Here is a 26,868-nt window from a genome sequence, read left to right on the forward strand (position 1 = left end):
TTTAGTGTCTCTTCTTGTCTGAAGGCAGCTCCGATGTATCCTTTGCTGCATTTGATATTCCACAAAGCAATCATTTCTATTCTTGACACGTAAAAAGAATGTCTTAGAGCAGGGATGTCAAACTCAATTCCTGGAGGGCCGCAGCCCTGCACAGTTTAGTTCCAACCCTAATTAAACACATGATCAAACTAATTGAGTCCTTCAGGCTTGTTTGAAACCTACAGGTAAGTGTGTTGGAGCTGGTTTGGAACTAAACTGCAGGGCTGCGGCCCTCCAGGAATTGAGTTTGACATCCTTGTCTTAGAGCTTTTTGATGGTTATCTTTGTGCATATATATACATTTTTGACCTTGCATTTTAACTTTTCACTTTCGATGTCATCTCTAGTTACATAAGTGTCATTTTCAAGCAATTGTTGAACTAAACAGCCTACTTTCTTCATAAAAGAACAGATCTTTTAATCATGCTGCCTCAAGTCCGTCAAAAATATTTGTCATCTGCTCCGTCCCAGCTAATCACCTCACCAGCTAGCAGAGGTCTTCATCACTGGAATATTGTCTTATGTTTCGGGACTCCAAATCCCATAACCCCTTACCTGGTGCTGATTGCTCAGCACCTGATGGCAGTCTTCACTTTCACATAAGTACAGCCTCTAATCTCATTGTGCATGTCATTGTGAAGTCTTGCAAACATTTTTGAGCGTTCTCTTGTATTTCTGGACCGTTTACGTTGCAAACTGGACTGTTTCTTTGAGTGTGATTGTTTGCTGCATGCCCTGACCTCTTGTTTGTTTACTCGTTTCTGATTATGTGCTGCCTGCCTTGAACATCGTCTACAGTCTCGTTTCCTAGCATTCTTTATGTGCCCCGACCTATGCCTGGACTGTTTACTTTTGCATTATTACTCCTACCCATTATAGTAGGTTTTACTATACTACTCTTTCCCAGCTTGTTGTACTGTAATAAAGAAAGCTTGCAAATGGATCCTCAGCCTCCCAAGTCACTATTACAGAAGACTTCACCACACAAATTGATCCAGCAGTTATTGTGCGGTTGTCTACTGAAGTATCTGCTCAAGCTCCACCAGCATGGGTTGTCTGTAGAAATTTGATAACTCTCCAACAAAATGTATGGGATTATAATTTTCATTGTTCATTACTCAACAACCCATGATGTATCTTACAAAGGAAAGTATCTAATTTGTATACTTGTTAACCATGGACAAGGCACTGGATAGGGTGACCGCCTTTTGGGTCCGCTCATTGGCAGCTCAAACTGGGTGGCCAGAGGACACTACAAACACTTTCATCTTTGCCTCAGTTCAGAACTTCAAATGTATTCGTCACTAAAAAGGAGGGGAACTTGCTTGAATAGTTCATTGAAATGTCATTTCACATTGACATTCTGCTCCATTCCTGTTGTCTTCATCAACACTTAATGTTCACTGTACACGCATCACCCTCTAATGTCAAGCCTATGCAGGTTGGGAGAACTGATCTGACGCAAGAGGTTTTTTCAAGAGGCGGTTTCAAAAAATGTACTTCTCAATTGTGGTCAACCTGGGCATATCAAACGTACATGTCCCATCAAACTAACCCGTAGAAACAACCCAATGAGTTCTGCTACCATTCAATCTGTTAACCAGTGTGTGAATATTTGTGTAACACTATTTTTTTTTGTAAACAGAAAATCATTACCAAAGCCTTGATTGATTTGCTTGACGCAGGTAATTTCATTGATTACATTTGCCAAAACGAATGCCATTCCTCGAACCCTCAGTCACCATCTTTTGACACTTGCAGCATTAGACTGTCACATTACTCAACCTCTCACTCAGAAACTAGGGTAAAGTCTAGATCGGATATGCGGCTGGCCGGAAGTGCGATATGCACATTATTAAAGCAGCATTTTTTTATGACTATAACAATAATTAATATTTTTACAGTACCTCGATGGTTGAGTTTAGGGTTGGGGTGGGGGTAGGTGTTAAAAAATACAATTTATTGGGTAATGTAATAGATAACCAAAAAATAATCTGTATAACTATTGTTTTTCCGTTACTGTGACTGGTGGGTTTAGGGTTGGAGTGGGGGTGGACGTTAATAAAATTCAATAAATGGGAAATTTAATAAATAATAGAAATAAATCTCATTAACTTCCGGCCACAAATATATTTGATATAACAACAACCAGAAACTAGCTCACTACACACTAACGACATCATATTTTACATCGTTGAATCACCCAAACACCTGGTAATTTTAGGGTTACCCTGGCTAGAACAGCATGATCCCATAATTCTTTTAAGACCTGAAACCAAAAGCAGCCATCCCTATTCTGAGTTTAATTTTACATTAGGCTATATGTAGATAAAAAAAACATTTATTTCTAGCTATTTCCAGAGCCCTTTAAACCCCCACCCTTGTAATTCGCACCCTGTACTTCGTCCATAACTATGAATCAGGCAGAGGCGAGTGATTCTTAGTTTGACTTTTCAGTGATCGTCTACTCTTTCCTGTCGATGACCTCTGACCTACTTTCTGCTGAATCTGAATTTCTGGTTTTGAATTTTAGAATATTGAATTTGATGTTCTGAATTTCTTCATCTTAAACTTGAAACTGTATTTTTAACTGGATATCTGCACTCTAGTTTGAAAAAACGTCTATAAACAGTTCAGCCTTGAAAAATTCAGTTGACTTGCATTTCAGATTTTCAATATTCAAGTTATGAAATTCTAATTAAGAAATTCAAATTTAAAACTATTTTCAATGGCATATAAAAATTCTGATCAATTAAATTACAATTGTCAATAATTCAAATTAACACAATTCAAATTCAGATTGTTTTGGCATATTATTAGCTCCATATGGGGTTACCAAACAAGGGCAAAAAGGCGGAACATCAGTGGAGCTACAGCTGCCTGCTAGCATTTTGCTTAGATGAACTTTACTTTGGGAGAAATGCTTAATACTTCATTACCTGCCAATTGTTTGGGTTCTGACCACATGCTTGACTGTATGCTAAATCAATAAAGTGTTTAGTCTTTTAAAAACACTTGGAGGCAACTTGAATGGTTTGAGAGCACAATTAAGTGCACACAGCAAGCCATATTATCTGATAATTGTAGGAAAATTTGTAGAAAGTTCCAAAATGCAGTTGACTGTGTAAAGCCACATGAAACAAAACAAAAATGTGATGTATATGCCGAGCTCAACTAAATAAAAACGAAACAGATGAGTTATTAAAAAAATCACCCCCCTTACAGTTGTCATGAAGGGTATATTAGCTATATGCACCAAAACCAACTGTTGTACCAGGCTGGAAACATGTCTTTATCAGCTGTAAAATTGGCCAATTTACCATTGCAATCAGTCAACATCTGGAGTTTATGGAGCCAGCCCCGAAAGGCGAGTCGATGAATTGCAGTTTCAGTTACTTCCGTATTGGCTTCCCGACGGAGAGTGGGACGGTTGCCGCTTTAAACAGACCCGAGAATAGAGGTGAGAAGTCGTCCTCATTTATAACATTTATATAAACAGGATTATCTTTATAATGAAGTAATAAATTGTGGTTATGTAAATGAAATTACGAATAACAAATGTAGCAGGACATTAAATTGCTTACTGTTTATTTCTTTGCATTTTAACTTTGCAAACTGAAATCATGGGTCTCAAGTTTTTTCAAACGAAGTCCACCATTTCAGCTCCTTCATACAATTAGGTATTTTGTATTCATTACGTTATTACATTTTAGAAAATATATTACTGATATATTTTGTGTCGTCAGGTAATGTTTTTATTTGTTAGTGAAGCCCTTGTGTTAAATAGTGATAAAACTGTAACTTATATGTGGATAATATGGATTAAAACTGTTGTTTATGACGGACGTTGTCATCCGTCATTTCAGAAACCTCTAAAGTTGATTTTGCTTGGGGTTTTATATAAATTCATTTACAGTTGCCCTTTATTTGCTTGTCAATGTAATTATCAATAACAATCAGACAGTCGTGTTATAAATAGACGAGCGTGGTCGCTGTTTTTATGATAAATTCATGGTAGGAGCTGAATTCTTATATCTGGCTGTTTTTATCTCAAAGACTGATCTTATAGACCATATGTCTCAAACTAGATTCCTGGAGGGCCACAGCTCTGCATAGTTTTCCTCCAACTTTAATCAAACACAGCTGATTCAACTAATCAAGGTGTTCAAGACTACTAGAGACTGTTAAGAAGATGTGAGTTGAAGGAGCTAAACTATGCAGAGCTGCAGCCCTCTAGGAATTGAGTTTGAGACCATTGTTATAGAGCTTTTTCACAATGACGTCACTTTACTTCCCCCTATCGGTAACGCAGTGTATTTTTAGTTCCGGTTTACCTTTTTAATAAATTAGATACTTTCTGGAAAATTCACAACTTAATATATTAACATTGCACTGTGTGATTTTACACTATTAAAGGGTCAAGACCACCCCCCATCTTTCAGTTTAAGCAGAGCATAGAAGTGATTCTTTATATATGATTCTATGCTAACTGTGGACAATATCCATCCACAGTGGAAGACTGCAAGTGTTTTTGCTTGCATTAAATCACATTTAAATGACCAAGTCTTTGTATTGGAACTGTGTTGTATTGTTGGTAAATTATTACACTTACTATAAAATCAGTTTGAAATAACAAAACAAGCATTGTCTTTCATATCCGTAGTAGCCTAGGCCTGGCTACATCACTATTGCAGGTAAAAACATAGAATTGTGGTCAAAATATGCATGCCAATGGATATCCTTTCAGCATAAATTCAAGCGTGCTGGCACAAACAAAATATCAGAGTTTCAAGTGTGCACAGAAATGCCACAACATCAAGAATATTTTGTTTACCAACCATTGAAACAACACAATTTACACTGAACCAATTTTAAAGCCTTACATATCATATTTACAGAAATATTAAATTTGAACTGGAAAAATAGGTAATCTAGTTTAAAGATGCAAAACATCTCTTAAAGCTATTTTCGAGTTTCTGCGAGAAACGAGACTGTATTTTGAACCATTTGACTTGCCGTAAAACCCGCTACAACCAGCTGTGCTTCTAGCGTACGTTAACTATGACGGTCATGCGTTTTTCCGTTCAAAGATACGAATGGTAACTGGGCAACTACGCAAGACGCGTAGTTTGTTTGCGTACAAGGGAACAAACGTTCAGAAGGAAAAGACTGGCTTCACCGGTTACATCCGCCATTTCGCTGGAAACTGAAAAGCCTTGTTTTGCCCAAAATACCGCAATGGTAAAAATACTGAACACAAACTCGCATTTTATCAGCAGTTTAGACTAAAGGTTTAATGTGTTGTCTTTTAGAGTCACCCATGTAACGTTAACGTTAGCTGCACGAAGACCACCTGCTGTTTAAAATACAATTTCAGCGTTTCTTGCTATAATATCCAAATCTAGTTGAAAATAACTAAATATAACAAACGTGAGACCTTTATATTTTGCATATCCTAAATCGCTACACTGTCAAACGTTGCACAGGATCCAGTAAAGAGTGAAGGAGACATGACGAGTTCGGTGGGGAACGTGGCTGACAGCACAGGTAAACAACACAAAAACTTACATTTGACTCCACATATACACAGCTGTAGTGACGATGATATGTCCATCTTTAGCTTTAGTAGTTTTTTTATTTAAAGTATGTTTCATTTATAACTTAATGCTGCAATTTCTGACCTCTCCTTCTTGTAGGCAAAGTGTTAAATAGGAGATTCATATTCAAATTTTAAATGCAGATATAAACTGTTTTTAACTACGTTATAGACAATAAAGTAAAATCTTCTTTATTAATTATAACATAAGTAGTTTGGTTTAGCTGCAAGCTAATATTATTATGGTGAGTCAAGGGTTCTTGTAAAACGCAGAGAATGTAAAATAGAATTGTCTGTAGTAGTTAAAGTTTGAGAACCAAGTAATTGCGCCTTTGAATAGAGATTGCAGAGGATGCAACACAGAAAATCCACTTTCTCATAATTTACTCAACTTTAACTTGTTTCAAAACTTCATGAGCATTGTCTTCCATAGCATTTGTTTATTATCCTACTGTAGACAGGAGTGGTTACAGGATTTCGATGTTTAGTAAAATATCTGTGTTTGTGTTCAATATTTGTGTTCAAACCCATAAACTTATTCTGTTACTGTAACAGAAAGTCACAAAGGTTAGTACTTAAGGTTGAGTAGTAATAAAATCATAACAATAGAATAATAAAAATAAGTGTTTTTTGTAGAAAATGATGCAAGTACATACTAGTAATTGTATGAATCGTGATGGTGGACACACACAGTTTCACAAAATGCTGTAATTTAAAATGGAGCCAAATATATCCAATCAGAGGTAAAATTAATACGGGCATAAATATAAATGTATCGCATATGTTTTTTAGACTAAGAAAATACCAGTTGTCACCTTAGTAACTTGTGAATTGAAAGAAAGTTTGTTAAAAATTCTGAATTTTCTCTTTGTAACATTTAAGTTAATTTGTACTTCACATGTTCTTATCCCATCATGCTCAGTCAGGATTTATGATGTGATACAACCTCTTCTCCAGTTTACATTTACATCCCCATACATTTAAACACCTGCATAAATATTTATAATTTTTATTATAAATGTTTAAAGTAGTATTTATTTTTTCAAGTTAACCATTTTAACCATTTTAGCTTTCAGTTCTGATCAGCTGTTGAGTTTCTTGGACAATTTTTGTTTGTTTGTTTTCGTGATTTATAGTATATCAAAATTGCGACTATCCTTTGAGGAACCATTAGTGCTGGTGTTATAAAAATGGCATAGATAGGGTTGCACTATGCTGGATAGGCAATGTTGTTTTTAAATATTGCAATAACTCCTATATAACATTTTCTTAGAAAAATGCTAATATTATTATTAGATATGTTTTTAAGTCATTTATTTATTTAATGATATAAAAAATAAACAGATAAAAGATATTTTACAGATCTAATTGATTCTAATTCAAACAAAAAAGTAAAGATTACAAACATTTAGTCTTTAAAACACTTTATTTGTGAAAACCTCAACAGATATTCGGACTCTGATTGGCTCTTGTCATTTTCCTCTCTCATTTTGACTCCCACTATTAGTGTTGGATTTTCAGCTCTGGCTTCACCTATTAGGGCTGCTCCAGCCAATAACAGAACTACTGAGTTAGGTGGGGATAAAGATAGTAAAGCCCCATCTGATTATTAATGTAGATAACCAATGTATAAAATAAATGTAATTTATCACACATGTCTGCAATACATATATTGCATATACCGTTGCCACTATATTGATAATTTTTGCGAGTTATTGTGCAGCCTTAATAACATTATCAAAGGGTTTTGCACTGAACAGTTTTTTGTTTGTTTGGAGTTTTATTATTTATTTTAATTTAATTTTTTTTACATAATTTCCATTTCTTCTAACATGCCGTTTCCCCCTCCTCTGGGTTGTGTTGGTGCTTCAGAACCAACCAAACATGTTCTTTCCTTCCAAGGGTTGGCAGAGCTGGCGCACCGTGAATATCAGTCAGGAGATTTTGAGGCAGCAGAGCGTCACTGTATGCAGCTGTGGAGGCAAGAGCCGGATAATACTGGTGTGCTGCTGCTGCTCTCATCTATCCACTTCCAGTGTCGCAGGCTAGACATGTGAGATGGAAAAACTTTCTGATTCTCTGTTTTTCTTTGGGAAGAAGGAGTGCTATGACATTATAATAATGGCTTTGTAGATTTTTCTTTATATTGAAAATATAGGTTGCGCCCTTTTTACAAAACAAATTCATGCAAGTTAACATGCAAACCCCTTTTTAGTTTTATAATTCATGTTCTTAGGATATTGCATGTGATTCCAAAGAAATTGTCATTGTAAAGTTTTAAATTGTACATTTTAATCGCAATATGACTGAATAAAAAAAAAAACATTTGTCTAATTTACTTGAAATCGCATGTAGGTCATTTCAGTTTAGCACTCTGGCCACCAAGCAGAACCCCATGCTAGCTGAGGCCTACTCTAACCTGGGCAACGTTTACAAGGAACGAGGTCAACTGCAGGAGGCCATTGAACGCTATCGTCAAGCTCTTCGTCTCAAACCAGACTTCATCGATGGATACATCAACCTGGCAGCGGCATTGGTGGCAGCAGGGGACATGGAGGGAGCAGTTCAAGCATATGTGTCAGCTCTTCAGTTTAATCCTGTAAGTTTTTTGGCCAGCCTGGTTTATGTTTGTGTGCCTGAACTCATTCTTGAACTGGAGCTTGTCATGATATAACTGAATGCAAGAAATTAATAGTGACACAATGCTGTTATGTGTTGTTTGCCTCACTTTAACAAATTTCAGATGTTGTACATCAGTTTATTTGAGCGCTTGTTTGCTTTGTAATGGCACTGTGAGTGATACCATTCAACCAGCTCCTATAATATATAAACGGCTCGTACAGTTTTGTTCTTTTAGAAATTTATTTAAACTGCTGATTCGTTTTTTTTCACACAGTCTTTTTTATTAAATTTTTTAAACATTTTATTATAACATATTTACTCCCTTGGTTGCTTTGAGACTAGATAGACTTGAATGGATAGTGTAAGTGCAGAAAACAAGTTTTTTGGATTATCAAACTTGTCTGCATTTTGGATCTTTTTTTTTGTAAACTTGTCATTTTCTCATCATTATTATTAGCATAATAGTATACAGACTCGGAATGTAACAAATATTGACAGTTTGATTTTAAAAGTGTTTATAATATTTTAAATATGGTCTGAAACTTAAAAAATAATGAAGAAACTTAAAAATATAATGATCAGGGTTCACACGGTCATGGAAAACCTGGAAATGTCATGACATTTTGACATGGCATTTTCCAGGCCTGGAAAAGTTTTAGAAAAGTCATGGAAATGAGTTTAACTAATATTTGTATACTTGAAAAAGGGCTGCATGAGGTTGGAAAAATCTGACATTACCATATTTTGTATTTCTGTGATGTATATTGCGATGTGAATACAATTTCACCAGATTTAACAGGTTTATTTCGATTGATAAGGGGGATTTTGTAGGGGAGTGAATCTCAAATAATATATAACAAATAAATTACAAGAATGGATAGATAAAATATTGCAAAGACAAAAGTGAATTATAGTTTTCAGGTATTCACTATTCTGGTACAGATATTGATTAAGCAACACTGTATAGTATTCATTGTATATTATTGAATCTTTATTAAAGTTTTTATTAATAAAGTTAGCTTTATTAATAAAACTTTATTATTAAAAAATGATTGTTTCAATAGTAAAGGAGTTATTAAATTATCTTCTTTTTGTGTTCAGTTTAAAAAAAAAGAATGCTTGAAACAAGTGAAGGGTGTAATGAAAATGGTAAATACTTTTTGGGTGACATTACATGAATCAATAGGTCATGAAAATTTACTTGAAAGTTCTGGAAAAGTCTTGGAAAATCTAGTAGAATTCTAGTAGTAAAAATGTGTATGAAATGTGAATGATTATTGTTCTTTTTTTATTTTACAGGATCTGTATTGTGTACGCAGTGACTTGGGGAACCTGCTTAAAGCACTTGGGCGCCTTGAAGAGGCAAAGGTATGTTGAAAAATATCGGCCCTTTAATATTTATGTAATGATTTTTTTTTCTTTAAAATCATAGCTGTAGGCCATTATCACCATTTAGCCTATCATTTAACAGTTCTAACCTCAGTAAAACTAGAACAGTGTGTACTCAGAGCCATCTGGTCACCTGCTTTTCTCCCACTAAAACAGGGGTTCTCAAAGTTCCAATGCAAAGTTCTGAATGTGAACTTTCATTAATGTCAAAGGCCCAGAAAAAGATTAGTTATAACAAAACGTATGAAAAAACGTATGTCTTTTGCATTAAAAAATACATTAATAACCAATGCAAATGTGACAAAATGACACTTAATGTTAGTGTCAGCCATTTTTATGAACAAAACACAGTCAGTGTTTGGTCAGATAAAACATGATGCAAAATATCATCACGCATTCATACACTCTCATTGGTGAGGAGTTTTGCCCTATTATGGCAAATGTCATACGCTGACTGGTTGTCATGAACCTTTAAACATTGGCTTCGGTTTTATCTTGGACTCATAAAAAGAAAGGGTACAAGTTTAAATTGCACTTATAAAAGTGGCAGTCCACATTTTAATACCTTACTCACAACAGAAATATTAAATTGAGCCGAGTCTAGATTGAATTCTCTCCATATCTGGACTGGAGTCTGGACTTTGAGAAGCCCTGCACTAAAAGTCTTGTTAAGCTTAAAAAGGTTCAAATTTCCCTTCTACTTTAATACTTTGTTGTATTCATTTAGATGGCAAGGTTAAAGACACACCCCTCTGTTCAACTACTCTAATGTTTCTGAGTCTGAATACTGCCCGTTACCCCCATTCACCCCCATACAAAAGAAAAGAAGCTAGGCTCTTCTGTGTCTTGCCAAACAAGGGTCCTAAAACCCATGCCACCTTTCTGGCATGTTTTCCTTCCCTTTAGTCTGTTGGATGAATTTTGCTGGCTCGGTCTTAGAGAAAATAAAAGAACTGATGAAGGTAGTAATCTTTGCTATGCAAAAAATAATATGGCTTCTAACACACCCATTAAATTCTTGTAATTTGTGTTATACAAAATCATTTAAGTCTTTCAAAAATTAAAAAAAGGTTCATTTGCATTTGGCTTTAACTTTCCAGCATTACAAACCACTAGTACACACCTTTTGTGGTTTTGGTGAGTCTTTGGGATGTTGACTTGATATTGTAGAGAGAGTTCTCCAACTGTTAGTTAGAAGCCTTCTTATTTTGTGCCTCGGGGGTGAAGTGGGGAAGTGTCAAGGGTGCCAATGGCCCCCCACCAATTCTGTTGCTTCTAACCCCCCCACGCGCTTGCTCAGGGCCTGTGGAGTGTGCGCGCTTTGAACTGTCTGCCTGACCCCTCAGTCAGTCCAAGAGATGCTCTTCAAGGGCTCCACAGTGCATCTGACTAGAACCTGAACCTTTTGCATCTTCACTTTCTCCCATTACTACATCAGATTACAAGGTTTACCATTCAGATTGAGTTAACTGGGTTTGGGAGGGTTTATATGTTTCCAACACTGCATGAGCCCTGGACTGTGTCAGGCAGACAGATCACTATTTGCACTCCACTGCTCGCGTCAGATATGATAGAGAGAGAATTATACATGCGCAGCAAAAAGCGATGACCTCTTTATTTCAGAGCTGTGGAGGCTTCTAGATGATTATGAAGTTCTTAAACCCCAGGCTTTTTTCCTTATCCATTGGCCAGGACTCAAGAAGGCAAGACAGGAAAAAGCAAACAAGTTATTAAACCATGTAAACAAAGAGAACAACAAAGGAAAATAATCACTGATTCCTTTTTTTCCCTCTTGGATGTTATGATTAATAATAATTATCCCAGAGCAATGTGATCAGTTCTTTTGGGTAAGATCAAGCCAGTTCTCCTCCCTCCTGTACCTGAAAATGTGACTCTGTAATGGAAAGTTCAAATCTGTTTGTAAAACTCAACTGAAAGCCTTTCTTCACTCTTGACCCCTTGCAAACATATTCCTTTTTTTGAAACTGTAAAATCCCTAAAAATCCCTGTAAAATTGCATGGGTTTAAACTTAAATCAGATCATTTTTCTTTTCTTTGCTTTTTTTGGACTTGTTTTGCTTTGTCAATACAAGTGTTGATGTCCTTATGAAATGTCTTAATTGCCAACTTTTACTAACGCTCTTGTTTTCTTATTTTGTCTCTTGGTTTTTCCACCACTGATATTGTTATTTAGAAGGTTTCAGGTGGGTGACACTATTCCTGCGTAGGTGCGGTCCGGTGGACAGGAACACTAGGGCATCATCAGTCTTCTCCTCTTCCAGCTGCGGCCGCCCCCAGACAAAGTCCAAAAATATGGTAACGGGTTTGTAAGAGAAAAGAAAGAAAAACATCTACTCCAATGCCTGAGTTCTGTCTTGTGACTTTCTTTGAAGAACAAAAACAAGCAAGAAAACTATTAAATAAAAGTGTAAGAAAAGTGTAATGCGTAATGTATAGTAAAAACCTTCTGACTCTCTTACGTGTTGATAATTTTTTTCTCCGCTGCTTTTGAATATAATTTATTTTTCTCCTTAATTTGGAGTTGCAGCATTCTGCTGAGCAGATGATGCGCTGTGAGCCTGCAGTGACGCAAGGGCTGCGCAGCGAAAAGCTGCAATGAAAAAGCAGGCGCTTGAACTGCGATTTTCCCCTCCCCTCAACCCCTGGCTTGCAGACTGCAGACCTGTTTGCCCTTCTTGCTAGCATGGCACCCAGTGGCTACCTAACCCTAAACATGAAATTGACATTGACCCTTTCATAGTACTAACTCCAATGAATAGCCTTTTAAGGCCTTAGTAGATTTCGCAGTAAGATCTCATTTCTATTGATGCCCCAAAGGCGAGAGGGTTTCGAAGTTTAGTGTGACAGTCTGGTGAGCAATTGGATCATCCCAGGTTTGCAGTCTGCACATTTTGCTAGCGTTAGCGCAGGCAAATGCAGGTGCTAGCAAAAATAGCGCAAGCAGTGACTACAGTGCAGGTCACCTGCCTGGCATTATGCGCTTGCATTACAGGGATCTCCACCTGCATGCTACACTTTCATTTAAGGTTGTGAAATTGAGTTTTATTATTTAATTTTATTTATAAGAAAGTGTCTTGTGACTTTTCTCTGCATCAGTTTGCTTTTTTATAGTCTTAAATGCAATATTATAATGATGAAGTTAATTGAAAACTGCATAACTGAAGAATGGAAATTGGCATGTAGGTGTTGGTTGGATTTGCGCAGCGTAGGAAAAATGTGCAGCTTAGCGCAGCAGAAATTTGCGCACGCAAGCCCATGCTGTAGGCTCACTTTTGTTTTTTGCGAGATTGGATGATTAATCTATTTTTTGTCTGCTCCTTTTCTTTTATCTTTTGATTTCTACTCTTTTACAACTCCTCCTCTGTCCACTACCTCTTTTTTTTTTGGTTTTATTTTGTTGTAAATTTGTTCAAGGCTTGTTACCTGAAGGCAATTGAAACTCAGCCAAACTTTGCTGTGGCCTGGAGTAACCTGGGCTGCGTGTTTAATGCCCAGGGTGAGATCTGGCTGGCCATCCATCATTTTGAAAAGGTTGGTACATATAACAATCTCACTTTAAAAAATGATTGGATTTAATGTAATGTTCACTGGGGCTCTTCAATGGGTTTACAGGCAGTGACACTGGACCCAAACTTTTTGGATGCTTACATCAATTTGGGTAATGTTTTGAAAGAGGCTCGTATCTTTGACAGGTAAAGGGTCACTTCTTACATCGTTATATTTTGATATCATATTCATTTACAGTCAGTCTCATGCTTGTCATTGGTTTCTCTGCAGAGCTGTTGCTGGGTATCTGCGAGCCCTCAGCCTGAGCCCAAACCATGCCGTTGTCCATGGAAACTTGGCTTGTGTGTATTATGAACAGGGTCTGATTGACCTGGCCATTGACACATACCGCCGTGCCATTGAGCTGCAGCCACACTTTCCTGATGCATACTGTAATCTTGCTAATGCTATGAAGGAAAAATGCAATGTAAGAACCCACACTTGCGTTCTTGCTTTTGACAATGGACACATTGCTACAGTTGTGAAGGCTTAATTTTATCAGTGAATTTTTGAGGACAACATAAGCCAACAGTAATCACTTTCAAATCAAGAATTTCATTTTCATGAAAATTTCACCAGCTTGAACCATTGCAAAATTTGTGTTGGGAACTTTTCATCATCAAGTAAATGTATACCTATTAAAATGACAATATTTCACTCCCGAACATTTACTGTAGTAAATATGACCACACATTTTAAAATAGTTCTGATTTTAGTTTTTAAAATGTCTGTTATCAATTACTTACCCTCCATGTGGTTCCAATCTCCTAAAATCTTTGTTTGACCTGAGAACACAAATTAAGGGTGTACTCGCACTAGGTTATCCGAACCGTTCCCGGGAGCATTTAACCCCATATCCCAATTTGTTGGAGTTTGTTGAGTTGGCTGGCCCTGGCCCAGTTGGAAGTGGTGAGCCAGATTGCATTTCGGTATGGTGTGAAATTGAAGACGCAACCTCACTTTTAAGGAATGTTTTATATGAATGTATTAATCATTCTTACTTTTCAGTAAGCACAAACTGTCATATTTTATCAAATGGCAAACCCCTTTTAAAGATTTGACTGTGTGTCACTGCATCCCAACTGACTCAAATAATACAAAAGAATGTAACTAAAGCAATCTCCATTTAATTGAGCGAGAGCGCTTCTCTTCATGTTAAACTGAACAGTCGCATCATTGATGGCATAATCAGGCTCAGGATGTAAAAAAAAAAGTGCGGGCTGCTGCGGGATAGGGGAGGAGGGACAATTGCACACAGGCTCAGTTTAAAGTTCATCCTAAGATGTTTTAGATGAGATCTCCCTCAAACTCCATAGACTGCAGTGGTCAAGCAAAGGAACCAAAAACAGTCAAAATATTCTATGTGACTTCAGAGATTCAACTGTAATCATTCAAAGCTCCAAGAACACTGTAAAAAAGCTGTAAATGTGGTGCGCATTTACTTTGGGCAGTACTACATATTGCCATTATGGCCACCAAGTCGATGCCAAACAACTAGTGCTGACGAAACCAATGGTGTTGTCGGCTTGCATCTGTACAAATGTGTGAAACACACCGAACCAACTGGCCAAATCGACACTGCACAACAAAACCCAATGGCTGACTGTAGACTTGGTGTGTCCTGGCCCTTGGAGTCAGCAGAGTATTGCCTGTAGTAAATGTGTACCCTGATCTGATACAGAAGACTTTGGTGTATGAAGTTGTTGGTGTTTTTTTGTTGACACACAAAGGTGTTCTTTGATCTTCATATAATTACAGTTGAACCACTGAAATCACATGGATTGTTTTGACCTTGTTTTTGGTTCCTTTTCTGGTCTTTGTACATCTCAGGACCATTGCGTTACTCTCTGTGGAGGATAAGGGAGCTCTTAAATTTCAACCTTAATTTGTGTTCCAAAAATGAACAAAGTTCTAAGGGGATTGGAACAACATGAGGGTGAATAATTAATAAGAGCATTTCCAATTTTGGTGAACTTAACCTTGAGGTCAACGAGTTCCACTGTCCATTTACTTGTATGTTTTTTTGTTAGGTTTCTGAAGCTGAGGAGTGTTACAACACTGCTCTGCGTCTGTGCCCGACTCACGCTGACTCCCTTAACAATCTAGCCAACATAAAGCGTGAGCAGGGCAACATTGAGGAGGCCGTGCAGCTCTACAGGAAAGCACTGGAGGTGAGTGGACCAGATAAATCCACTTGAAAACCTCAACCGATTTGTTTTAAATAACATATTGTATATTTTGTTTTTCTTTTTGTAAAGGTGTTTCCAGAATTTGCCGCTGCCCATTCAAACCTTGCCAGTGTCCTGCAACAGCAAGGAAAACTTCAAGAAGCCCTCATGCACTATGAGGAGGCAATCAGGCAGGATTCTTTTTTTTTTTGCCACAATCTTTTTTTTTTTATTAATTTTTTGTTGGTGTCTTTTAAAGATTTCTTACTGTCTGTTTGTACTCAATCCCCAAACAGAATCAGCCCTACATTTGCGGATGCTTACTCCAACATGGGCAACACACTGAAAGAGATGCAGGATATTCAGGGGGCGCTGCGGTGCTACACTCGAGCCATTCAGATTAACCCTGCTTTTGCTGATGCTCACAGTAACTTAGCTTCCATACACAAAGTAGGAATCTTAAATGAATACCCTTTATTAAAGTTGTGTGTAGTTTTGTTGTTTTGAATACAAATGGCAACATTTCTTCATCAAAGGACTCTGGGAACATTCCTGAGGCGATTGCCTCTTATCGCACTGCGCTGAAGCTCAAGCCAGATTTCCCAGATGCTTATTGTAACCTTGCTCATTGTCTACAGGTATGCAGGCTTCATAAACTTGTAGATTTTTACTGCAAATTTTGTGTCTTTGTAACATTTTGTGTTGTTCTCTGGTCTTCAGATTGTATGTGATTGGACTGATTACGACGAGCGCATGAAGAAACTGGTGAGCATTGTTGCTGATCAGTTGCAGAAGAACCGCCTGCCATCAGTGCATCCGCATCACAGCATGCTATATCCCCTCTCTCACGGTTTCCGCAAGGCCATTGCAGAAAGACATGGCAACTTGTGTCTTGACAAGGTGTGTTTATTACAAATCTTGACATTTATCTTAATTTTCTAAATGAGCTACAGTGTTATTTTTTCTTTGTTCAACAGATCAATGCTCTTCATAAACCTGCTTATGAGCATCCAAAGGACCTGAAAGCCAGTTCAGGCCGATTGAGAGTGGGTTACATTAGCTCAGATTTCGGGAACCATCCCACTTCCCATCTCATGCAATCCATCCCTGGCATGCACAACTCTGAGAAGTTTGAGGTGAGCAATACGGTTGTTGTTTAGATCGTTCTGAACTGTGGTGATCTTGTAATCTCATACTGTTATATTTTTGCAGGTGTTCTGCTATGCTCTCAGCCCTGATGACGGCACCAACTTCAGAGTTAAAGTCATGGCAGAGGCTCATCACTTCACTGACCTTTCACATGTGAGGATATTTGTCCTTGGCTAATTCTAAGCAGACCTACACAATTCTTGACAATCTCAGTTTTTGTCAAAAATTGACAAAAGAAAAAAAAACCCACAATGTTTTGTAAGGAAGAAATTACAATAGTGTTAAAAATACTATAGGCTGAATGTTCTTCTGTGATTGTACTAGTTTTAAGGGTCACACTTTATTTTGATGGTCTGTTGAATTTAAGTTACATTGCATCTACATTGCAACTAATTCTCATTAGGTTATAAGTAGACTGTTAGGTTGGGGTTAGTGTAGGGTGACATGTACTTGCAAAGTTTCTTATAGTCAGTTAAATGTCTGTTGAAAGTATCAACAGATATTAAGCAGACAGTCTATTAATACTCAAAATGCACCATCAAAATAAAGTGTTACTATTTTAAGATGCATAATTTGAACCACTGTAACTTAGGAACAATATAAAATGGGTGTTTCTTCTAGGTAAATAATTTTTTCACTATTAATGACCTGTGTAAAGTTGCCGAACTACAAAATTCAAAACAAGGGCAGTTGTCTTTACTGTCTGTCCTTACTTCATTTGTGCTGGTTTGTGCCAATTAAAGTTTTGTTTGAGCTTCTTCTGGTATTATGTAATGAATATTGAGTTAAAAGCAATGACGTCACCAGCTCCACCACTTTTTAAACTGCGTTGAAAACCTGCCACAACACTCTTTAATCTTTTTCCCTTTTGCTTTCTTCAACTTCAATGGGGTCTGTTTTAATATTATGATGTTTTTCTGTCTTTATAAGATCCCCTGTAATGGAAAAGCTGCAGACAGGATCCATCAAGATGGAATCCACATCCTGGTCAACATGAACGGTTATACTAAAGGAGCACGCAATGAGCTGTTCGCATTGCGCCCAGCACCCATTCAGGTTGGCGTTTAAAAGAACCTTTATTGCATGTCATTTAGTTAAAGAAGTGTGTGTGTATGTGTGCTTGAATATGAGAGTTATGTAATGTGGATTGAATGGGAAGTCTGCCTTTTGTAACAAATTCCAACCAGTTCAGAAAACCCTTTGGATATTATTCTCTTAAAACAGGCATGCCCAAACTCGGTCCTGGAGGACCGATGTCCTGCAAAATTTAGTTCCAGCCCAAATCAGATACACCTGGGCTAGCTAATCAAGCTCTACTAGACTTTCTTGAAATATCCATGCAGGTGTGATAGGGCAAGCTGGAGCTAAAATCTGCAGGACACCTGGCCTCCAGGACCGAGTTTGGGCACCTCTGCTTTAAAATCTTATTTCACTTGGTTTTTCAATAGACCATAAATAATAAAGACAGCGAGAACACAGTTGTTGTTTTTTTAAAATATAAAATTGAACGGTTTTATTCTTATTTTTCTATATTCTAATATTATTTTATACTTCTATTCTATATACATGTAATTTGTTTCTGTGATGGCAAAGCTGACGTTTCTGAAGTCATATGATAATGTCTTAGTTGCTACTCTTGATCAATTTAATGTGTTATTGTTAAATATTATAAGAGTGTATTTTATTGTATTGGATTGGCTCCTGATCATATATAAAGATCTGGCTGAATAGTAATCGTTTCCCCCAATATTTTTAGGTCATGTGGCTTGGATACCCGGGCACCAGTGGAGCTCCATTTATGGACTACATAGTTGGGGATAAGGTGACTTCTCCCATTGAGGTTGCTAAGCAGTACTCAGAAACTCTGGTGTACATGCCAAATTCATTTTTTATTGGGGATCATGCTAACATGTTCCCACACCTTAAGGTAAGATTCTTTTTTTAAATGTCTTTTTTTATTGTGTGTGCACAAAAAGTAGCACTAAAATGGTTCTGCGGCATCTTTGGAAAAAAATTAAGCTGTGAAGATTCTTATTCTTTTTTTTTTTTTTCCCCAATAGAAAAAAGCAATTGTCGACATCAAGTCAAATGGGCACATTTTTGACAATCGCATTGTGCTGAATGGCATTGATCTGAAAGTGTTCCTGGAAAGCCTGCCGGATGTCAAAGTTGTGAAGGTTAGTAAAAACATCACTTAAAAAATAACTTCAATAAACATCTACTCCCAATTCTATTACCATATAAAACAGACATGCTAATGTTTTCTTATCATTTCCCTTCGTTCAGATGGAATTTGACGGTCAAGTGGCAGCTGATAGTAATGGTGCCCTTTCCATGCCCATCATCCCTATGAACACGGCTGCTGAGGCTATCATTAACATGATCAACCAAGGCCAGATCCAGGTCACCATCAATGGCTTCACTGTAAGCAATGGCCTGGCCACCACACAGGTATGGCCCTCTAAAGCCCTCAGCAGTTGTCAGACTGATGCATTCCCTACCAAGTTTTTATGAATCATAAACATTTTCTATGAGGTATGCACACTGTTGCTGCCATAGGATGGAGCAACTGTGACGTCACCTTGTAGGCCAATCGGCTGCTAGCATAAAACTGGTTCCCTTGATAAAATCCCCATAGTGTTTTTCTATAGTCTTTTTAAAATTTGCAAGTAATAAGCTCTGTGTTCAAACAGTTCATTACACTTGCACGTTTTGTCCAACCGGATAATCCTCACACGAAAATATAACTTTTATCACTTTTGGATCTTAAATGCAAATGCAAGAACTGAACAGTTAACATTAGGCTATAAACGGACTACAGTGTCTTCGGGGCGAGATGATGTGTTCGCTAACCGAAGAGCAAAACAAAAAACCATCCAACTAACTGCTACAACAAGCTGTCTGTATAAACATACACACATAGACGCACAGCACCACGCTCTCTCTCATTCACACACATATATACACACACACACACCCACATACATAGACAGCACCAAGCCAACGACGCACAGCTTCACGCTCTCTCTCTTATTCATTCACACACACACACACACGCATAGACAGCACCAAGCCAGCGACGCACAGCATCACGCTCTGTCTCTTATTTACACACACACACACACACACAAAGACGGCACCAAACTAGCGACACACAGCATCACACTCTCTCTCATTCGCTCAGACACACGCACACACACACACACAAATAAACAGCTGAGAAAAGTAAAAATGCATGCGCGCTCGCTCGGGAGCAATATTGTTAGACCACCCGCTCCCTTTCAAATTACACCAGAGTTACCGACCGCTCCCGCGCTTTATTTGGAAATGCAGACCTCTAGTTCGTATTTACCACGTCTCCCTTCTCGTTCGGTCGAAACCCGCAATACTGCCAAACTGCAGAGGTTGTGTTCTTTTCCGAGACCAGGTTACTTGGTGCACGACTCGCCATCTTACCTCACCCCTCTCTTTCCGCCACACTGTCCCGTGATGACAATCATGCATATGCATTTTTAGGCATTAAATAAATATTTAATACTTGTCTCCTATGTAAGTGCATTGTTTTTATGACGGTATAACGATATTGAAACCGAAACCATTGCTATTTTTAGATCCCGTGGTATACCATATTACCGCCCAAGCCTTATACGTGCCATTTGGATAGTTTTTTTTTTTTTTCATGGGAAATACATTTGTTTTGCTTTTTACAGTTGTTGTAAAAGTTTTAAAACATGTCATGGATGTTTTAAAAATGTGCGTACATAATATTATCATAAAACATATTTAAATAAGTGTATCGCGCGTGTCATACAGCCCACTTACCTTGATGAGGCGTGATTGACAGGTCTATCAAAGCCTGCCTGCAAGTTCCTTCATGGGTAGAGAACAAAATTCAATATTCTTTTTTGTTGCAGCGCATCACATGTAAAAAAGCAGTCCATACAGTCATAAATTTTGTTTTTTATAAATTTTGAGGAGTTAATTTTGCAGTTATGATAGAATTAGATGTGTTCAGATGAATAAAAAACTTTGAAAAAATCAATTAATCACGTTAAAATAACTTATGATTAATATTTTATATTCTATTTTACAAATTGATTCACACATTTGCCTTACTAAGAGCAGGAAAGAGACAGGCAGCACTGGTAAGCAGAATCTTCATGAAATAGTTTTTTTTTTTTAAATAAATGATCAACAAATTAATCTGTCATGACGGTCTCTACAAATGAAGGCATAATCTGCACACAATACCAATTCCCAATTAGAAAATATAAAAAATATTATTAAATAATATTTGTAAAAATGTTTAAATTTGAAAAATCCAAATGCCTAATGCAAGCGGGCTGCGTTCAAGACTGTTCAGCGGGATGACATAATATTTCCGACAGCGCCTGTAGTTCCATTTAGCAACTTGATAGCAACTATCTTTTTAAAGAAGCGTAACCGATGTAAAAAATCAAGAATGGATTGGATTGTAACTGATGTGTTTTATGTTATAAAATAAAATGTGAAAGTCTTGAGTTTGTGGTAGCCACAAACCTTATTTAAGTAATTTAATCGAAATCCCATTAGAAAAAACCTATTGACTTTGGGATGAGGGAACCGGAACTGCTAAAATTCTAACTCTCTTTTAGGTTTTTGCATACAAATTGATATCATAGTTCCTCCACTCTATTCAGCATCTTTTTGCGTTGCTTAGCAATGTGCAGAATACTATGTTAAGATATAAAGCATGTCCTGTGCGCGACCACCTAATAAATGTTTTGAGCTGGAAGACAAGGGAAATTAGCAGGATCTCATCACTGCACCTCATGCTTGTTTCAAACCTGAACAAGTAACATCTGTGTTTTACTCTTTTGTTTAGATTAACAATAAAGCAGCAACAGGAGAAGAAGTTCTTAAGACAATTGTGGTGACCACCCGCTCACAATACGGCCTTCCTGATGACTCTATTGTCTATTGCAACTTCAACCAGCTCTATAAGATTGACCCTCCAACCCTGCAGATGTGGGCCAATGTAAGATTCAACTACTTTTCTGTCATTTACAAACAGCTTATGACTGGTTGACATAAGGTGCATATATACATGTTTTCCCTCTACCAGTTATATACCGTGTATCTTACATCATTTGTGAGTATAGTTGTTTGTGTAAATCAAAATTGAGTTGAATTTTACAGTGGATTAACTTAACTAAAGAGCATTGTAAAACTGAATTTGCAGCAGCTCTACTCACTGTGCTCTTAATTTATTATTAGATCCTAAAGCGTGTGCCCAACAGTGTGATCTGGCTGCTGCGCTTCCCAGCAGTGGGTGAGCCCAATATCCAGCAGTACGCTCAGAACCTGGGCCTGCCTGCTTCACGCATCATCTTCTCTCCTGTGGCTCCAAAAGAGGAGCATGTGCGACGTGGACAGTTGGCTGATGTGTGTTTGGACACCCCACTCTGTAATGGCCACACAACAGGCATGGATGTGCTCTGGGCTGGTACCCCCATGGTTACAATGCCAGGTAAGACAAGCTTGGATCATACAGAAACACTATAATCATCATTCTAGCCACCAAAACTTAAATAGTTTAACTCAACCTTTTAAAGTGTACTGTGAAGTAACAATAACTTACTAACTAGATAAAAAAGTGTACATTTACTTGACCTGTAGGCCTATAACACAAACTGATGCATTATCTTTTCTTTATATTCAGGATAGGCCTGGACAATATACCGTTTCAGCATCGATATCGCAATGTTATCATTCACAGTAGTCACATCGCGAGTACATGCTATGTTAAGTCTGGATTATAATTTGGTTTTTGAGGCCTGCGACTGTGTGAGGGTTTTAAAAGCATTCAGGCATAATAAAATGTACAGTTTGTAACATTTCAATAAAATTAAATGTTATTTACTTGTTGTTTAGATCATAACACGAAGACGATGCAGTATTATTTTACATTATTATTCAATAACTGTATACCTGAATACAGCTCAACTCTTCAGGAAAACAATAAAACACTGTTTATTTAATTTGTAGCTTTTTGTTTATTGTATTTATCTATGCTTGTAGTTTACTATATTCTATACAGTCCCCTACAGAATCATCCCAATTAGGGTGGGCGATATGGCAAAAATGCAATCTCGATAATTATTTTCTGTATTGAATAATAACGATATATATATTTCGATATAAGTTGTTATTGCTTCCACATTTAAAAGAGTACCCCAACAATGACTAAAGCCACAAAAATTAGAGGGGTTTATTAAATTCCATATTTTCAGCCAATAACTTTTCAGTGGCTGGAAATTTGGTACATCTCTAATATCAACACACTTTTAGATTCCTATCGTTGCACATTTCTGCTGTGTGATTGGCTCTTAGATCAATATAGAGTAAAAAAGTCCAGAGCTTAGTCCAGACCCAATCAATCTAAAATAATCAATTCTTTCCAAATAGTTCAAATTTTTAAATATTCAACTCATCTTGTATTCATATTGCAATAATATCGCAGAATAAAAAAATATCGCAATGTTAGATTTTTGCAATATCGTGCAGCCCTAATTCAGGGTGTATACAAAGCACCAAGGAGGAGGGCTTATTCAAAATTTAAAGTGCCCATGCTGGTGCACTTCTTTTCCGGAAATATCAATTGCATTTAAATGAGCTTAATATTTGCAGTACTTTTAAGCACAAATTATAATTAAAAAAATACATTAATCTTCAACATGACGCAGGTTACGAAGTAAATTCAGATGGGCCTGTTGATTCAGATGGTTCTCTCTTTGAGAACCATTGGTTTAGACTGCATGTCACTGATGTCACTGCACAAGCTGCATGCATTCTATCTGTGCGGAATGAACTTTACAGTTTAATGTACCAACTATTGGACACTTGTTGCTGGTTAGCCAGGGATCAGAGTGCATAATCTAATTGTTAAATGTGTTTTATGTAAGTTTTTGACACTTCTAAAGCATAAAAATGCCATGATATGTTTGCAGATATTTAAGAAACATGCTAGGTAAACATACTTGTTTATCTATCGTCAGTTATTCTCTGACACAGAATGCATTGTTTTTGTTTTGGTCTGTGTAACTCAGTTTGCCTTGGTGAAGAAAATAGCCATTTTATTTCAGCCATGAAGGCTACCTCAATGTATCTGGTGCGGCAAAAATGTCAGGAGCAGTTTTTTTTTTAAATGAGTTTTGTAAGTTATAGTAGGTTGTATTTAATTAGCGAATAGTACAAACTTAAGCATTATCTGTGCAGCTTACAGTGTAAAGTTTGATTGCTGGGCACTCTCCTGTTGGTGTCATCAATCTGGCAACCTGTGTTTGTGTTGACTGGTCAGAGGTGGGACTGGTTTCCTGTTTACACAGACTTTGCATTTAAATGCACCAACCTGCTTTTAGTTGGCTTATTATAGATGCATATAAAACTGATGTTCTCACATTAAATTAATCTCATATTTTAAATAGATAGTTTATGATTGGCAAAAAAGTATTACTCAAACAAAAAAGCACTTAAACACCCTTAAAAGAAAATGGCAGTGATGTAAGCTATATTTTAAATTTTTCAGGGTGTAAGGTGGAATAATTTCCACATCCTACTTTTTTAAAGAACATCTTTATACTCATTTATTGCTCTTTTTATTGAAACTAAATAGTGTCACAGACTATAAAACATCCCCAAATATAATAAAAGTTTATCCTTAAAACTAAAATCGAATTCTTTACAATTGAAGATTATTTATGATGTCTTTTGTACAAGTAAGGAATGTTGGAGTTTTTTTTTTGTCTGCGTGCAGGAAGCATGATCAATGTAATTACGTAGTTCTGATTCTTTGAAGTACATTACTTTTTTATGTACTACGAAAGAATGAACTACTAAACACTGGAACAATTCAGTGAAACTTGGCAGTCCAAGAATATTTATGGCACATGCAATCTAACCAAGCAGTTTGAAAAATCTGGCAGCACTTGTATAGTATACAATTGTAATTGGAAAAAAGTTAAATCAGCCACTTCACTGCGTGACTTATGCACAAGCAAACATTTGAAATTTTCTACCAATCAAGAAACTGAACATCATTCATTCACACTGTGTTCTGCAGGAGAGACGTTAGCTTCATGTGTCGCTGCCTCTCAGCTCACCTGTCTAGGCTGTCCTGAACTCATCGCCCAGAGCCGTCAGGAGTATGAAGACATCGCAGTAAAGCTTGGCACTGATATGGAATTGTAAGTTCCTTTTGTCGTTTTCCCCTCTGAGAGGTTTGTGAAGTACACAATGAAACATGTTTTTCATTCTGCACAGCCTGAAGAAGGTGCGTGCCCGCGTCTGGAAGCAGCGTATCTGCAGCCCGCTCTTCAACACCAAACAATACACCGTGGACCTGGAGAAACTTTACCTGCAGATGTGGGAGAATCACGCTAGCGGAGGCAAACCTGACCACCTGGTCAAAATGCAGTCTCTGGAGACCAGCGAGAGCACCTGAACTAAACTTTCCATTGCATGAGCCATCCATCCCCTGTCCCTGCTGCACTGGACAGCAGGATGCACAAAGACTCAGACACATTAACATCAGAAAACTCTCTGTGTTTTATGACTCCACTGATTTTGTATTATTGTTTGTTTTCTGCATCTTTTTCTATTTAAAGTGATTATCGGCACAAATAGGGTTTTTTATTTAGCTTATGTGCTTGACCTATTTTAGCTGTCACCATAAACAAAATCTGGGATGCATACTTCGGATCACCTTTTCCCCTGGTAATATTTTGTGTGTGCTTTCAAAAATGGAAATAACATATCATTTGGAAACGTGCCTGTGTGAACAAGCTATACAGTGGAGTGACTTTGTACACACTGACAAAAGGCCTGCAAACTGCTCTTTTATTGACTCTTGACTTGTTTTTTCTTTTTTCCTTTTTTTAAAAAATGATTTTACCAAGAAAGGTCTCGGTAAGTATGTTCTGGTTTTGTACACTGTCTTTCTGATAAGATATTCTTGTTTTGTTTGCTCTGTTGGTGTCTATTCAAAGCTCTCTATGTAAACTAAAATAAAGAGACAATGAAACCCTGAAGATTTTCATATTGCAGTGTTTTTTTAACATTTATTCATTTCTTTTTATAAGCTAATCCAATATGACATTGTTACTAATATGCTAAATGGTTATTGTGATCTATTTTGCTGTCAAGAAAAGTTGCTGTTATGTTTTATATATTCATCATATATTCATTTTACAGGACACAATCAGCACTAAGGCAGTGGAAAATCAGTGCTGATAGTGTCTTGTAAAATGAATATCTGATGAATAAATCAGTGAAGTGTTTCTGTACAGGCACCAGAACAAATGTCAGCTTTGTGTGATACTGGACCTTGACAATGTTGCATTAACAGGGATTTTGGACACTTTCCCCCCCAAACTAGCAATTCCCCGGCTCATTCAGATCTCTATGGTTGTATTTAAAATAGAGTAAATAGCCTTTGGAAAGTTCAAATAATGTTCGCATACACTACAAAGTTATGTAAATAGAAAAAATGTAATAATAATGAGTAGAAAAATAAAACGTAATCCACAAGCTGTCTTTTCTAGTTATTTGTCATACACAACACTTTTTAAATTTAAAATATATTGTTTCTGATTCACATTGCCTTATATAATTGTGCATAAACCTATGTCTTTTGACTTTTTTGTATTATTTCATATATATATATATATATATATATATATATATATATATATATATATATATATATATATATATATATATATATATATACATACATACCCTTACAAAAAAAAAAAACACAGGAATATTATGCAGATTTCCTACAGGATTTTCAGCTCATTTACCTGTAGGAATACATGCAGGAAATTTATGCAGGATTATTCCTGTAGGAATTACAATCCTACAGGTCTATTAAAATATACAGTTCCAGCAGGATTATCGTGCAGGACAGATATGAAGTTAGAGAAATTTCACAATGAAACAATGTATTTTCACAATTTTTTATTAAAATTGTTTAAAAAAAAAATGAAAATCCTGCAGGATTCCTGTAGGCTATTTTTGTAAGGGTGTATATATATATATATATATATATATATATATATATATATATATATATATATATATATATATATATATATATATATATATATATATATATATATATATATATATATGCTGACTATGCATATAAAGACAAATTCGTTGAATTTAAGGACAAATCCTGTAGATAAATCTAATTTTGATGTGGAGTTATTCCGATTTCTGCCTGATCTCTCGAGCAGCGCTGCTGAGACCGGAAGTTTTTTCCCCTCAGATGACAAATTCCGGTTGGCAAAATTT

The 26,868-nt window shown here is 36.7% G+C and overlaps 1 protein-coding gene across 3 annotated transcripts; it reads left to right on the top strand.

Moving 5' to 3' along the window:
• The first annotated feature begins 5,173 nt into the window (after positions 1-5,173).
• LOC130241127 (UDP-N-acetylglucosamine--peptide N-acetylglucosaminyltransferase 110 kDa subunit-like) lies at positions 5,174-25,598 on the top strand. Of its 3 annotated transcripts, none has more exons than XM_056472859.1 (23): positions 5,174-5,280; positions 5,526-5,586; positions 7,508-7,688; positions 7,991-8,234; positions 9,557-9,625; positions 13,082-13,198; positions 13,280-13,359; positions 13,445-13,640; positions 15,244-15,384; positions 15,472-15,572; positions 15,678-15,831; positions 15,918-16,019; positions 16,102-16,281; positions 16,359-16,517; positions 16,594-16,683; positions 17,461-17,586; positions 18,287-18,457; positions 18,591-18,707; positions 18,817-18,981; positions 21,395-21,547; positions 21,787-22,039; positions 24,632-24,755; positions 24,832-25,598. In XM_056472859.1, the coding sequence occupies exons 1-23, from the start codon at positions 5,278-5,280 to the stop codon at positions 25,010-25,012; spliced, it is 3,168 nt and encodes a 1,055-aa protein (XP_056328834.1). In that variant the 5' UTR covers positions 5,174-5,277; the 3' UTR covers positions 25,013-25,598. The 3 variants fall into 3 exon arrangements, with proteins under 3 accessions (XP_056328834.1, XP_056328835.1, XP_056328836.1); XM_056472860.1 differs by having other exon boundaries at positions 5,177-5,280; positions 7,538-7,688; XM_056472861.1 differs by lacking the exons at positions 5,174-5,280; positions 5,526-5,586; positions 7,508-7,688; positions 7,991-8,234; positions 9,557-9,625 and adding an exon at positions 9,636-11,962.
• The last annotated feature ends 1,270 nt before the right edge of the window (positions 25,599-26,868 follow it).

This window comes from Danio aesculapii, chromosome 14, assembly GCF_903798145.1.
Source record: "Danio aesculapii chromosome 14, fDanAes4.1, whole genome shotgun sequence".
In the NCBI taxonomy this organism is placed as follows: domain Eukaryota; kingdom Metazoa; phylum Chordata; class Actinopteri; order Cypriniformes; family Danionidae; genus Danio; species Danio aesculapii.

Excerpts from the sequence above, each read along its gene's own strand:
- LOC130241127 (XM_056472859.1), top strand. Across the intron at positions 21,548-21,786 it reads CCCTGCAGATGTGGGCCAAT|ATCCTAAAGCGTGTGCCCAA; the intron begins GTAAGATTCAAC and ends ATTTATTATTAG. Across the intron at positions 22,040-24,631 it reads CCCCATGGTTACAATGCCAG|GAGAGACGTTAGCTTCATGT; the intron begins GTAAGACAAGCT and ends TGTGTTCTGCAG.